Here is a 13,776-nt window from a genome sequence, read left to right as displayed (position 1 = left end):
CTCCCTTTAGAATGTAAGCTCTAGGAGCAGGGCCCTCCTGTACCTTCTGTACTGATCTGTACTGTAATTGTGATGTCCCCCCTATACATTGTAAAGCGCTGCATAAACTGTTGGCGCTATATAAATCGTGTATAATAATAATAATAATAATGTCAAGTAGTTCAGTAGCACAAAAATACCAGAATGTCACCTCAGGCTTGTCTGCAAACATCTTTTTGGCAACCCTCTTCAAGCTCTCCTCTATATTCTTGGAGGATTTTTTCAAGATTTCATCAGTCTGATCTACTAATACTACAGTGTGTCCTGTTGCTGCAGCCACCTGTAGAAAACAAAGAGAAAAATACATTGAAGGATATGGCCAGGTAGCTAAATTGAAAATATAAACTGTGTAAAATAACCGATCGTTACTCTTTAAATAGGCTTTTTTTTGTTTTTGTTACGCTGATTCAGCGTAGCCACTTGATTGGTGCGATTATGTCATTTTTAGACCTCATTTGTTAAACAAAATATCCCGCCCCATTGTTTTCCATATGGGTACTGATTGGAAGGGATGGAATGCTGCAAGACATGCTGTATATGCAGTCTATACAACACATAGGGGGTTATTTACAAAAAGCAAATCCACTTTGCACTTCAAGTGCAAACTACAAATGTAAAGTGCACTTGAAATTGCAATGAAACTGCATTCGCTGTAGATCTGAAATGAGGAGACGCTCTGCTGATTTCATCATCCAATCATGTGCAAGCTAAAATGCTGTTCGTTTTCCTTGCATGTCCCCCTCGGATCTACAGCAGCTGCACTTTCAAGTGCAATTTCAAGTGCACTTTGCACTTGTAGTGTTAAGTGGATTTGCCTTTCATAAATAACCCCCAATGTCCAGAAATTTCATCTTGATGCTGGATCTTTAAATTTGCAAGATTTCACTATACACGTGCAAGGCAAATCTTTTAAGATTAGGATGTCTGTCCCTGAACAAAAGTCGTCCAGTGGACCTGATCATTTATTGGATTGCTTAAATCTAAAATCCAGGCAAACATCCAAATACAGAGGTGAAATACAGAAAAATAGGATTTTTGTACTCACTGTAAAATCCTTTTCTCTGAAGTTCATTGATGGACACAGCTGCAGTAATCTTGGCCGTAGGGTTATTACGCCACCTTCAGGAGAGGACTAGGTAGAACATGTAATACATCTGAAACACAACAGAACTGTACAGTTCTCCCAGGGGGCGGTCCCTCTGGTAATAATCCCTCAGCCTGCTTCCTGCAGCTCAGTACGTCAACAAGCAGTATAACGTAAACCCATTGAAGGGGAGGGTGCTGTGCCAATGAACTTCAGAGAAAAGCATTTTACGGTGAGTACAAAAATCCTATTTTCTCTTTCATTCATTGACGGACACAGCTCCAGTAATCTTGACCGTAGGGACGTCCCCAAGCAGTGTCATAATGAGGGGTGGGAACAGCAACATAACTTCACCCACAAGCAGAGGTGCTCCCTAACAGGGGAGTCACCATCTGAACTAACCGCATCAGAACTTGCGGTCAACATATGCATCAGAGTGCATTAACATTCAAAAAAGGTAACAGAAGAAAGAGTGTAAAATTGCAACATTACACGGCCGCCTGCAAAACTGCGTGGCCAAAGCAAGCATCTGAAGATGCACTTACATCTACTTTGTAGAACAGACGACCAAGTCGCGGCCTTACACACTTGAGCAACTGACGCTTGATGTCGGAAAGCCCAAGAGGTCCCAATTGCCCTGGTGGAATGGAGCGTGACCACAAAGGGGGGCACCTGTCCCTTCAAGGCATAAACCTGGACCACGATCTGTCTGATCCACCTGGAAATGGTGGACGACGAGACCGCCAATCCTTTTTTCAGACAAGCTACTGAAACAAACAGAGTCTGACTTCCGGAAGGGAGCCATGGCAGACAGATATACCCTTAGAGCCCGGACCACATTCAGGGAATGGAGGGCCACCTCCTTAGGATATGTCGGTTTAGGACACAGAGATGGTAACACAAATATCTTCATTGATGTGAAAAGCCGAAACCACCTTCAGTAGAAAAGAAGGTTGCGGACGCAACACCACCTTATCCTTGTGCATAACAAGATAGGGAGACTTGCAAGACAAGGCCTCCAGTTCAGAAAACCTCCTGGCCGATGTAATGGCCACTAGGAAGACCACTTTCTGAGAGAGAGTGTTAACAAAAGGGATTTCCCTGATGTTCTCAAACGGTGGTTTCTGAAGCGCCGATAACACCAGGTTCAGACCCCACGGAGGGAAGGGTGGACGACTACATGCCAGACTCCTTGTACAAAAGGCTCTCACTAGAGAGTGAGATGCCAGGAATCGTTGGGAAAAAAAAAAAGACAGCCAAGGCCAATATCTGTCCCTTGATGGTGCTAAAGGCCAGTTTCTGGTCCACTCCTCGCTGTGGGAACAGCAGGATCCTGGAAACGGAATAGGTATGCGGACACCACCCCATCTCCTCACACATGGAGATATAAGCCTTCCATGTACGATGGTATATCTTCCAGGAAGAAGATTTTCGTGCCCTCAACATAGTGGAAATCACAGAGTAAGATAGGCCTCGGTTCCTTAGCACCTTCCTTTCAACAGCCATGCCGTTAAAACCAGCGACGGTAAGGCAGGATAGAGAATCGGACCTTGTGACAGAAGGTCTTTTCGCATCAGTAACCGCCAAGGAGCGACCGCCACCAGGCATACTAGGTCGGAGTACCAATGACACCGAGGCCAATCTGGGGCAATAAGGATCACTGGAATCCCCTCAGTCTCCACCCTGCGGAGCAGGAGGTGGTAACAGTTTTAGCGGAGGAAAGCCATAAATCAGCCGGTACTGCCCCCATGGAGCCACCAACGCGTCTGACACGTCCGCCCAAGGATCTCTTGTCCTGGACACGAACCTCCGCACCTTTCAATTGAGCCGAGAGGCCAGGAGACCCACATCTGGTGTGCCCCACCGCAGGCAAAGAAGCCCATACACCTCCAGATGGAACCATCACTCTCCTGGGTCCAGCATCTGGTGACTTAGATAGTCCGCCTGCCAGTTTTCTACTCCCAGGATGTATATGGCTGACAGGGGCGGTACACGCCGCTCTGCCAACTGAAGGATGTGAGCGACCTCCCGTGCTGCAGCCGAGCTTCTTGTTCCTCGATGTTGATCTATGCCACCGCCGTGGCATTGTCTGACTGGATGCCCTTCGACCATGTGGAGAGGCATAGCCCGACTGCTCGAAGTTCGAGCACATTGATCGGCAACTGGGATTCCTCCCTTGACCAGAGGCCCTGGGTTGACTGTACTCCCACTACTCCACCCCAGCCGGTCAGGCTGGCATCCGTTGTGATCACTGTCCAATGGTAGGAACGAAGATCTCAGCCACCAGAAAAGAGAGTCCCTGACTAACTGGCTCACCTGAATCTGTCGATACAGGGATAACAGAGATTTGTCCCATTTTGCCAATATCTCCTTCTGCAACACTCTGTTGTTAAATTGGGCGTACGGTACCGCCTCGAAGGGAGCCACCATGAGGCCCAGGACTCTCATGCAGAAGCGCAGCGACAACCATCTGCGGTTCATCAACAGCTTCACCGCAGCTCTGAGAGTCTGCAGTTTGTATTTAGGGAGAAACACTCTCGCTTCCACGGAGTCCAGCAGTAAGCCTAGGTACTCCAGGCGTTGAGTCGCCACAAGAACCGACTTTTTGGGGTTCAACACCCACCTAAATTTCTGCAGTGTTTGCATGGTGATCGCCACATCCTCCCTTAATTCTGAGGTGGAAGCTGCTCTCAGAAGGAGATCGTCTAGGTAACCCACAACTGCAATCCCACATTGTCGCAACAATGCCAAAATTGGAGCCAATACCTTGGTAAAGACTCAGGGTGCTGAAGCCAAACCAAAGGGGAGAGCCACAAACTGATAGTGGTCTTCCCCTACTGCAAAAATCGCAGAAACCTCTGATGCCTGAGGCATATGGGTATATGCAAGTACGTGTCCTGGATGTCCAAAGACGCCAGAGAGTCCCCGATGGAGTGCAGTGACTACGGAGCGAACTGATTGCATTCTGAACCTCTGTACTTTCACAAAGCAATTGAGGGCTTTCAGGTCCAAGATTGGATGTACCTCTTCCTTTTTGGGGACTACAGATTGGAATAGAACCCCTGAAACCTTTCCATTTCCGGAACAGGCACTATCACCCCGGCTTAGCAGGTCCCTAACTGCCCCAAACAGGGCCTCCCGGCGAGCTGGGAGTAAGGGTATGCTGGAGGGGAAAAATCTGTTTGGTGGTCAAGAGAGGAACTCTATCTTGTAGCCCGATTAAATCGGTTTGCAGACCCATTGGTCGGACAGCCGAGAGGCCCACTGGGCTGCAAACTCCCGAAGGCGAGCCCCCACCCGAGTGCTGGGTGGGGGAAAACCTTCATACGGTAGCACTTTTGCTCACCGGCTTGCTAGGCTTGCGAGTTCAGGGACGCTTCTGTCCCTCAGTAGTCGCCCTGTTGGACTGGGAGCATTTTGCTGAAGTCCCGGGACGAAAAAGCCTCTTTTGAGCGGAAAATGAGGGCCCTTGTCTGCGGCGTGGCTCCTTACTCTCTGGACTGTGGGAGCAAGGTGCTCTTCCCACCTGTGACAGTCTTAATAATGTCATCCAACGAGGCTCCAAATAGCCACTCACCAAGGAAGGGTAGATCCGTCAAGGCATTATTAGATGCCTGGTCCGCAGACTAGCATTTCAGCCAAATCAGGCGCCGCAGCACCACTGCTGAAACTGATGCTCTGGAGAGCAAGGGAAGCGTATCCAGGGCCGTGTCACAGATGTACTTAAGGCCATGTACTAACTGGTCTGCTAGTTCCATGCAGACAGGAGAGGCCTGCTGCTCCTCCAATTCAAGGTGCAATAGTTTTGCCCACTCAGTAAGTGCCTGCGACACTAATGCTGTGGCCAGTACTGGTCGTATCGCTGACCCCACTACCGTAAACAGGGAGCGGGCCACTGCCTCGGCCCTCCTGTCGGTAGGGTCCTTAAATGCAGGAGTCCCTTCTACCGGGATCGTGGTTACTTTATTTAAACTCGATACTAGGGGGGTCCATCACTGGGGGAGCCGACCATTTCTTAAAAGGCTCTCCTCAAAGGGGTAACGCATCAGCATTCTTTTTGGGACCGAAAAGGTCAGTTGCGGGCTAGCCCATTCCTTTTATATGAACTTATCAAAATAAGTCAGATACGAAAACACCTGAAGTGTACGGGCTGGCTACGGGACCCAAAAGGGACCGCTACTTCAGCGGAGGATCCTGCTGTATCCCGAATTTTCAGGAAATCACGCACAGCTGTGATAAGTGCTCCAAAAAGCTTGCTTTGTCTTGCGCGGACCCGGACGCGGAATCATCTTCACTGTGCGATCGTTCCTGGTCAGTGTCCTCTGACAAATCAGAGCAGGGGCCCGAGTCGGAGTCAGAACTCCACGGAGGACGGGGGGCAGGGGCCGTTTTTTTTACCAGCTTTGCGCTCGCACACCGCATCCACCCTGGCAACGAACGTTTCAAGGATCGCCGAAAAAAGCGTCCAAAGACCCTGCACCATTTGCAGATGAGCAGGTTGCAATTGCAGGGAGGTCTGGGGAAGAAACACCAGTTTCTGATGCTGCCACCCTTGGGGACTTAAGACAAGGTGCTCAATCCCACCCTTCTAGCTGCTGCAGACTGAGGAGCCCCCACCGCAGGACTCAACACCCCAACCGAGAGCTGTGCCGTGCTGTTACAGGTGCCTGTGTCCAGAGTCAGCTTCCAGCTCACAGAGCCATTGTGTCCTCTCAGTAGGGGGAAGTTGTCCCCGCCAGGAGAACACAGTGATTTATTGCTAGCAACTGGTATAGCTGCTAGCAATAATCACATAAAATCCAACAGGCTGGTTGTACCCAATTTGATCGATTGATCAACTTGGGCACATTCAGGCTGCCCATACTTGGTGCAAATCTCAGCACCTTCAGAACAAGCTTTAAACCAAATCTAAACAGGTCCCAAATTAGGCCCCTTTTAGATAGAGCAGAATCTGTCAAGTGAATCCGTCTGCTCAGCGGGCGGGATCTATCCGCTGAGCAGGACAGGTCCGTGTCCACTCCGCTATGCAGAGCAGACACAGACAGAACCCGCTGTTCTCTAAGGGGTGGTCAGATGGAAACAGATGATTGACTGTCCATTTCCATCTGACCCCCTAGACGGATGGCGAACATACCCCCATCCATTTGTTTTTAGCAAACCGGATCGGTTGCCAGCAGGTGTCAACGGACACGTCTCCGCTGACATCTGCCGCTCCATCGAGAAAAATGGGTGGTCCGATTGGGTCCACCTGAAAAACAGACAGGAGGAACCAACCAAATCAGTCTTCTGGTGTGAAAGAGGCCTTAGAGACATCAAATAAATGAAAACTTCATTCAAAAGATAGTATCAGTCTTGTTAGCCATACAATGCAAAATTAACGCGCATTTCACCCCATTTGCAGGATTGCTAAAAACATTGTACTACAACAATGAGCCCACGTATTGGTATCAAGATTCAATTATTTAACTTACTTTTTATTTACTGGTGCACAAAAACTGTTTGAAAACATTCTATGTGAATGTTTTCTTACTTTATAAAAGTGAGATCTTCTAACAGTAACAATATACAGAAACACAGACTAAACATCACCATTATCAGCAATGAATCCAGTCCAAAGGTTGACCAGAAGGACAAACTTGTGAAGCAAAATTCAAGGTTAGCACAGACTGAACGAAACATTAACCTCTGTATGGTCAGATGACTGATTTGCCTTTTATCCATTCTCCATTTTAATTTAATTCCAGTGAATGTCGGAAGTATACTTACCCAAAAAAACAGGTTGATCCAAAATTAAAGCATCTAATAAACCGTACAAATACATGGATGTTTGTCAGAAGCACATTTTACTTAGGATTATGAAGAGGGGAGCCAAGCTCTATCACTTATCTGCCATCCTATTTGGCAATGGGCTGCTTGTCTTTGAGTATGAAGTGAATTTACACATTGGTGAACGTTACATATGATCACAATTACACAAATCTCACAATTTAGAATAAGCAAAGCTTAAAGTGATAGTAAACACACACCGATTAATTTACATTGTTGTCATTAACCACAATGTATACACCCACATGTGTGACTCTATAGTCACATGGGCTGCTCAGATGTGATAGGGAGGAAATGCTTAGCTTAGAAACTCACTGAAATCTGAGCATGTGCAGAGCTGCCAACACTTCTCTGCAAAATCCCTAGCTGAATTGGGGACATGGACAGAAGCGGAGATAGAGAACAACAGGATCAACCAGTTTTTTTCCGGAATACACAAAATTAATCTCATAGTGACTAAGTGAGGATGAACATCATGTAATACACCATTTGTCAGGTTTTTTTATGATGTGGGTTTAGTGACACTTTAAGGGCTTATGCACTCTGCTGGTGTGAAAGGAGCCTTACAGACATCAAATTTGCTGACTGAAGCAAAACTTTCCATCAATTCCATTCATGAAGTGTCAATCATTAGGTTGACTTCCCATGAATGGGAACAGCCAAAGATGGATCAAAATTTAATTATGGTCAGCTTTAGGGCAGAGACTTGTAGACCTTACAGACCTTTGCACTTGACTACGGATGAGCAAATTCACATCTGCAGGATTCAAGGATTGCTGAAGATCAGGTGCATTAGTCATCAGTGGATATCTACAAACAATTCCCACAATGCCAATCAGCTAGTTTCCTATGTAGGGGTTCACACCTTCCTAATCCGCTGCAGTTCATTAGAATGCGCCATGCATTTGGGCAGCCTGTTCATTTGATTGGTTGCCCGACCACCAGCATAGACCAAAACTCAAATCTCTCCAAATTGAGTCGACCTCCCCTCTTAAAAAGGGATTGTAAAGGCAGACGTTTTTTTTTTGTTTTTTTTTTTTTTTTTTATCCTAATGTAGTCTATATAAAAATAAATAAATAAATAAAAAGCAACCTTCTGTGTGCAGCAGCCCCCTTTCATCCCCTCTAATACTTACCTAAGCCTGTCTTTATCCAGCAATGCTGCAGGAGTGTCTAAGCTGCCCAGGACTGCCCTGCTCTTTAGCTGAGACAGCAGCGCAATTGGCTTCCACTGCTGTCATTTAAAATGATTCAGCCAATCAGAAGAGAGAGGGGGCGGGGCCAGAGTTCTATGTCTGAATGGACACGGGGAGCTGTTACTCAGCTCAAGTGTCCCCATTATTATTTTATTATTATTCACAATTTATATAACGCCAACAGTTTACGCAGTCCCCATAGCAAACTGCTTGCTGTGGGGGCACTCAAAGGGAGGGAGGGGCCAGGAGAGCCAAAGAGGGACCAGAGAAGAGGAAGATCTGGGCTACTTTGTGCAAATCCATGGCAACAGAGCAGGTAAGTATAACATGTTTGTTATTTTTATTGAAACACCTTAAGCAAAACTTTCCATCAAGCCCCTTCATGAAAAGTCAATCATTAGGTAGGCTTTCCATGAATGGGGAGGTGAATGTAAAGGAGTGCATGAAATGCAGTAGTTGTGAAATTAAAAAAAAAACTTTATGTGGAGTACAGATGGTAGAATAAGCCAACGCGTTTCGGGGACAAGAGAGTCCTTTGTCCCCCGAAAGAGTTGGCTATATTCTAACACTTGTACTCCAAATAAGGTGTTTTTTGCACAACTACTGCATTTCGGGCACTCCTTTAGATTCACCTCCCTTGATCGCTATGGGAGAGACCACCTGGCCACACCCCGAGGTAGCAGCCCATACCAGGGTTTACCATCTTCAAAAAGAAAATAAAAAAATAGTCGGGCATCAATCTCTGGAAAGAAACCTTTCTTACCTAGCACTTTGGACCTTTAATTTACAATCAGTGACCAACTAAGTCAGTCCAGCACGATCTCCACCCTTCAAGAATACGTTTCCATAATTGGCTGTACACGCTGACTGAAGCAAAACTGAAACAGCCAAAGATGGATCAAAATTGAATTTCGATCCATCTATGGTCAGCTTTAGGGCAGAGACTTGTAGACCTTACAGACCTTTGCACTTGACTACGGATGAGCAAATTCACACCCGCAGGATTCAAGGATTGCTGAAGATCAGGTATATTAGTCATCAGTGGATATCTACGAAAAATTCCCAACTTGCCATTTGGCTTGGTTAGCAAATTATGACAAAGTCCCTTTTCCTATGGAGAGGTTCACACCCACATAATCCGCTGCAGCTCAACAATATGCGCCATGCATTTGAGCAGCCTGTTCATTTGAATGGGGTTGCCCAACCACCAGCATGGACCAAAAATCTGAAATCTCTCCAAAGCCAAACTCCCCTTAAGGTCCTTTCACAATTATTACCAAGAAAGCACTAAATACTGATTCCGATTCCATCAGTACGTATATCAGTCTTCAGTTCAGTTTACAACCATTTTTACAGGTCTTTTTTATTTTTGAATTAGTTGTTGAAGAAATTAATCATAGGTGACAAAAGTATAAACAAAAAATATGTTTCTTGCCTCAGGGCCCGTTCACACCAGAACACGTTGTTCACCTGTGTTACATGTGCATTCACTGAAGTTACGAGCTACAGAGGGTGTTCATATCAGTTAATGGACACCCAAAACGTAGGTCGCAAACAGTGTTTGCATGCATCAGATTGCATGGTACAGAAGTACTGTGCAATCCGGTTGCAGAGTTTGCAAAAATAGTACATGCACTACTTTTGGTGTGATCAGCAATTGCCATGGTGCTGCATATGTGATCAGCTATGACATCAGCCATATGATAGCTTCATATTTCGGTTGGGAGCAAACATATGCACACTAGTAAGTGTAACAGTTATCATTTAAGGCCTTGAATTTTACTGTTAAATTAGAAAGAAAGTTAAAAAACAAAATAAAAAATGAAAGGGTCTTTATCGTAGAAGAGACATGTAGTTTCTCCTCTGCAATAAAATACACCTACAGTACCTGTTCACAATTCCCTATTTAATGTACACTAAATTGCGCATGCATGTCAGGATAAATGCACTCTTGAAAAACTGATGACATCCTGTGCCAGCCAATCGTGCTGGCCGAGGAGTGGCATCTGAAAGAAGCCGGGGAGAAGTTGCCAGTGCCAATGAGAGATTTTGCGGGCATCAGACTGTTGGAACTAAAGTAAGTAATCTTGCCTTTATTTACACTTTAATTTGGTGGGTTTCAGTTTTGTTTTAGGCTGGATTCACACCTGTGCAGTTTTAGTGCTTTTTGCATTTTGCAGATTTGCACTACAGTCCATTTAACAAGGTTTCCTATGGAACACGTTCTGTAGTGCAAATCTGAAAATGCAAAAAGCACTAAAAATGCATAGGTGTGAATCCAGCCTTAAAGTGGAAATAAAGGCTTAAATGGTCCTGTGCTGGCATTTTCTTCTAAACTCCGGTCTTCAGGCCTTTCCAGTGGCCAGAGAGGGATGATGCGACTCCTAAGCTTGTGCAGAAGGCCATCTTTTCCTCACTTAGAGAGCGGCCCAGTACTGTAAGCATGTGCAGCTTAGTTTACAGCCCTGGAGAAGACAAGCAAGCAGGCAGGCAGGGGTGTTTTATTGCAGTAGTGGCAGTGCATGTCTCTTCTGTAATAAAAGCCTGCCTGCACGCTGTTTTGTACAGTGCAACTTCAGTTGCGCTTTAAAATTAGGGATCTTTTAAATCTAAATACGTGTCTTAGTTATTTTATATAAAACATGGTATCAGCACTTTCTGCGATTGAGTAAAACAGAATACCATTTAGAGATGTGATTATAGCTCATGCATACGTATTTAATCGGGGTTAGTTTCTAAAAAGTACAGTGGATGTCACCTTACACACAAATCTTAGCACATGCAATTGTTTTTCTCTGCACAGAGCTACAACTCTAAGCTTCTTCTAATATATCCAACAAGCAGAGGACAGTAGGGGACAGGGCAGTAGGGGAAAGGTAAGGGGAGGTACCCGTGTCGCATGCAGTATATTCTAGTGAACAATATATAGCTCCGATGTTACTCTCAGCAAGTGACCAGTTAGAATACACCTTTCATTGTCTGAACTGGTGCATTATACACTTCTGATAAAAGGTAAAATGCCTACAGGATATTCCAGCTGATTTTCAGAACATAATAATAGGTATGGAGACAAATAATGAACATGAATTCGTCATGCTATGCAATCATATATAGAGCTAAAAAAATCACTTGAGAGTTCTCCCTTCATCCTTAACCTGGCTCACTACCTCTTATTCATTATGTGTACATATAGTCCCCGATTTACTAAACTTCACTCAATGTATGTTAACATGTTACATACGTGGACATATTGCACCGTTATGCCCCTTTCACACGAGGCAGATCCATTTGGTGGACTCCACTTGCTCAGCGGGGATTGCTCCCCTGAACCAGCGAATGACAGGAACATGTCCACTCAGTGTGCAGAGCGGACACGGACAGAGTCCCACACTCCTTTATGGGGAAATTAGATGAAAATGGACTGACTGCATGTCCATTTTCATCCGATCCTATCCAATTCCCCATCAGATGCAAAACAGGACCACCATCCGTCTGGATTTGGTGAACAAAATCGGATCAGGTAGCGGTGGATGTCATCCGAAGCTCCATAGGGGTGAATGGAGGATCTGATCAGGTCTGCCTGAAAAACTGACAGGCAGACCCGATTGCAAAGCCTGTGTGAAAGGGACCATTTTTTCCTTGTTTTTGTGTTGCCAGACTATTCATTTAAATAGGCTGCCCTAACGCAACACATGTTAACGTGTGAAAAACCACACTCTTAAACTGCACCTTAGTAGTTAATTATCTAATCCTTTCCACTTGCTTTTATCATTCAGTTGTGGTGGGCACTTAAATACTCCATAACAGGTACAAGGCACTGGCAGGCATTGAAGGCAATGATGAGATAAAAATTACATGTAAAAATACAAGGGAATGCTCAGCACAGCCACATTGTTTATTTAAATAAAAGGTATAACACTATTTCCCCCCAATAAAATTCAGCTTATTACAAGCATAAAAACATAGCATATCACTGATGATTTGCACCAATAGGCGTCATCCCGGGACTCATCGCGGCCTGTTTGGAGGAACTATGATCGGCGGTGAGCTTTGCGCAAATCATCAGTGATATGCCGACTATGCTTTTATGCTTGTAATAAGCTGCATTTTATTGGGGGAGATAGTGTTATACCTTTTATTTAAATAAACAATGTGGCTGTGGGGGGGGGGGGGTTATAATAGTGTTATTTTTTTTGCTGATCCAAAATTTTATCCGATCCGAGGAACGGTCCGATCTGTGAGTTTTTTGATCCGTTGCACTCCTAGTCCGCACCTTCCCCCCTGCCGGTCCGTTAGAATCCTGTGTATCCTCCTGTGTCCTACGCATGCGCCACGTCCACGCAGCTATGCCTGCTCACATTCTCCACCCAGCTGACGTCCTGCCAGCAATACGCCTGCACATCTTTCAGCTCCTCCTACCCAGCAGCCTTCCAATAGACCCGTCGCAGAGCACAGGCACGGCAAGCCCTCGCCGGGCCACTTTCCACCACTGCTGTGACTGGAGGGTGTGCTCTGCACATGTGTGCATCCATCTCCCGGCTATATATACACACATACACACACACACACACACACACACACACACACAACCCCTTTAAATAGTTAAAATAGGATTGTACAAAAAGTTCGGCTTTGGCCAAGTCCATCCTGAATTTTCGATTTCAACATTTCCAACATTTGGTGCATCTCTAAAAATGATTGCCAATTTTTCACCCTGTCTGACTGACTCCGTTTTACCTAAATCTGAGCTAAATTGATCAGAAGGGAAGTTATGGCTTTTTTCATTTTTTCAGCAGATTTGTTCATTTTGATCAAATAAAATTGAGACATGTATACCCACCATTAATCAATGGAGGGTGAGAAAGACAAGAAGTGCACCCAGCACTGGCGTTATGTTGTAAAGCGCTGTACAAACCATTGGCGCTGTATAAATCGTGTATTCTAATAATAATTTGGGGCCAATAACAGTAATGGGAAGGATGAATTGTTCACAGTGCAGTCAGCTCCCATAAATAAGACCCACAGACATGAGAACATCACCCACATCACACAGTGTTCTATGCTGTAATGAGGACATCTGCTCCACAATGATCTGTTCCTAAGAACAACTTGCTGGCACTCCTGATCTGCAATGCATTCAGCTCTCCCCAACAATGCTTATCCCTCCATAGGCTGCAGTCTGCACACAGAACCAGCTGGCCAAGACTGTGTGATCTTACCTGTGCTATCCCGGAGCCCATCAAGCCGCCCCCGATCACAGTGACATGCTTGATGGCCAGCTTCTTGGCGGCAGTGCTGCTGGACATACGGGCGACGAGTTGCCGGCTAGCGGAGGCCATGTCTGCTAAGAAGTCTGTGGTTGAAGGACACACTGCAAGTGACAGCGCGTGACGTCAACACTCAGCGCCGAACAGAGCAGACAGGAGGGGCGGGGTCACCGGCGGCTTGGGGGAGAACAGCCAGGCAGAAAGGGGGCGCTAGAGCGAGCTTATTATTATTACTGACTAAGAGAACTTTTAGAACGTCTTTATAGTCGACCTTTTACATGTAACCCTTTTTGTGTTATGGATGCGAAGGTAACGGTGGAACAAAACCTCCCGCGGCTGGCCAGCTCAATAACTGCTTTGTCAC

General features: G+C 45.7%; 1 protein-coding gene across 1 annotated transcript in view; it reads right to left on the bottom strand.

The window, feature by feature from the left end:
- Nucleotides 1-13,542, bottom strand: part of HADH (hydroxyacyl-CoA dehydrogenase) — a 40,944-nt gene extending 27,402 nt beyond the window's left edge. The window contains exons 1-2 of the mRNA XM_077476686.1: nt 13,365-13,542; nt 191-319 (exon numbers count right to left, since the gene is read on the bottom strand). Coding sequence (XP_077332812.1) covers nt 191-319; nt 13,365-13,484 — 249 coding nt within the window. The 5' untranslated portion in view covers nt 13,485-13,542. The remainder of the gene's footprint in view (nt 1-190; nt 320-13,364) is intronic.
- Between the last annotated feature and the right edge of the window lie 234 nt (nt 13,543-13,776).

This window comes from Lithobates pipiens, unplaced genomic scaffold (genome assembly GCF_037356315.1).
Source record: "Lithobates pipiens isolate NorthernLeopardFrog02 unplaced genomic scaffold, aLitPip1_a1.2 Scaffold_13, whole genome shotgun sequence".
NCBI lineage: Eukaryota > Metazoa > Chordata > Amphibia > Anura > Ranidae > Lithobates > Lithobates pipiens.
Note: the sequence above shows the minus strand (reverse complement) of the source record. Positions and strands in the feature narration are given on the sequence as shown.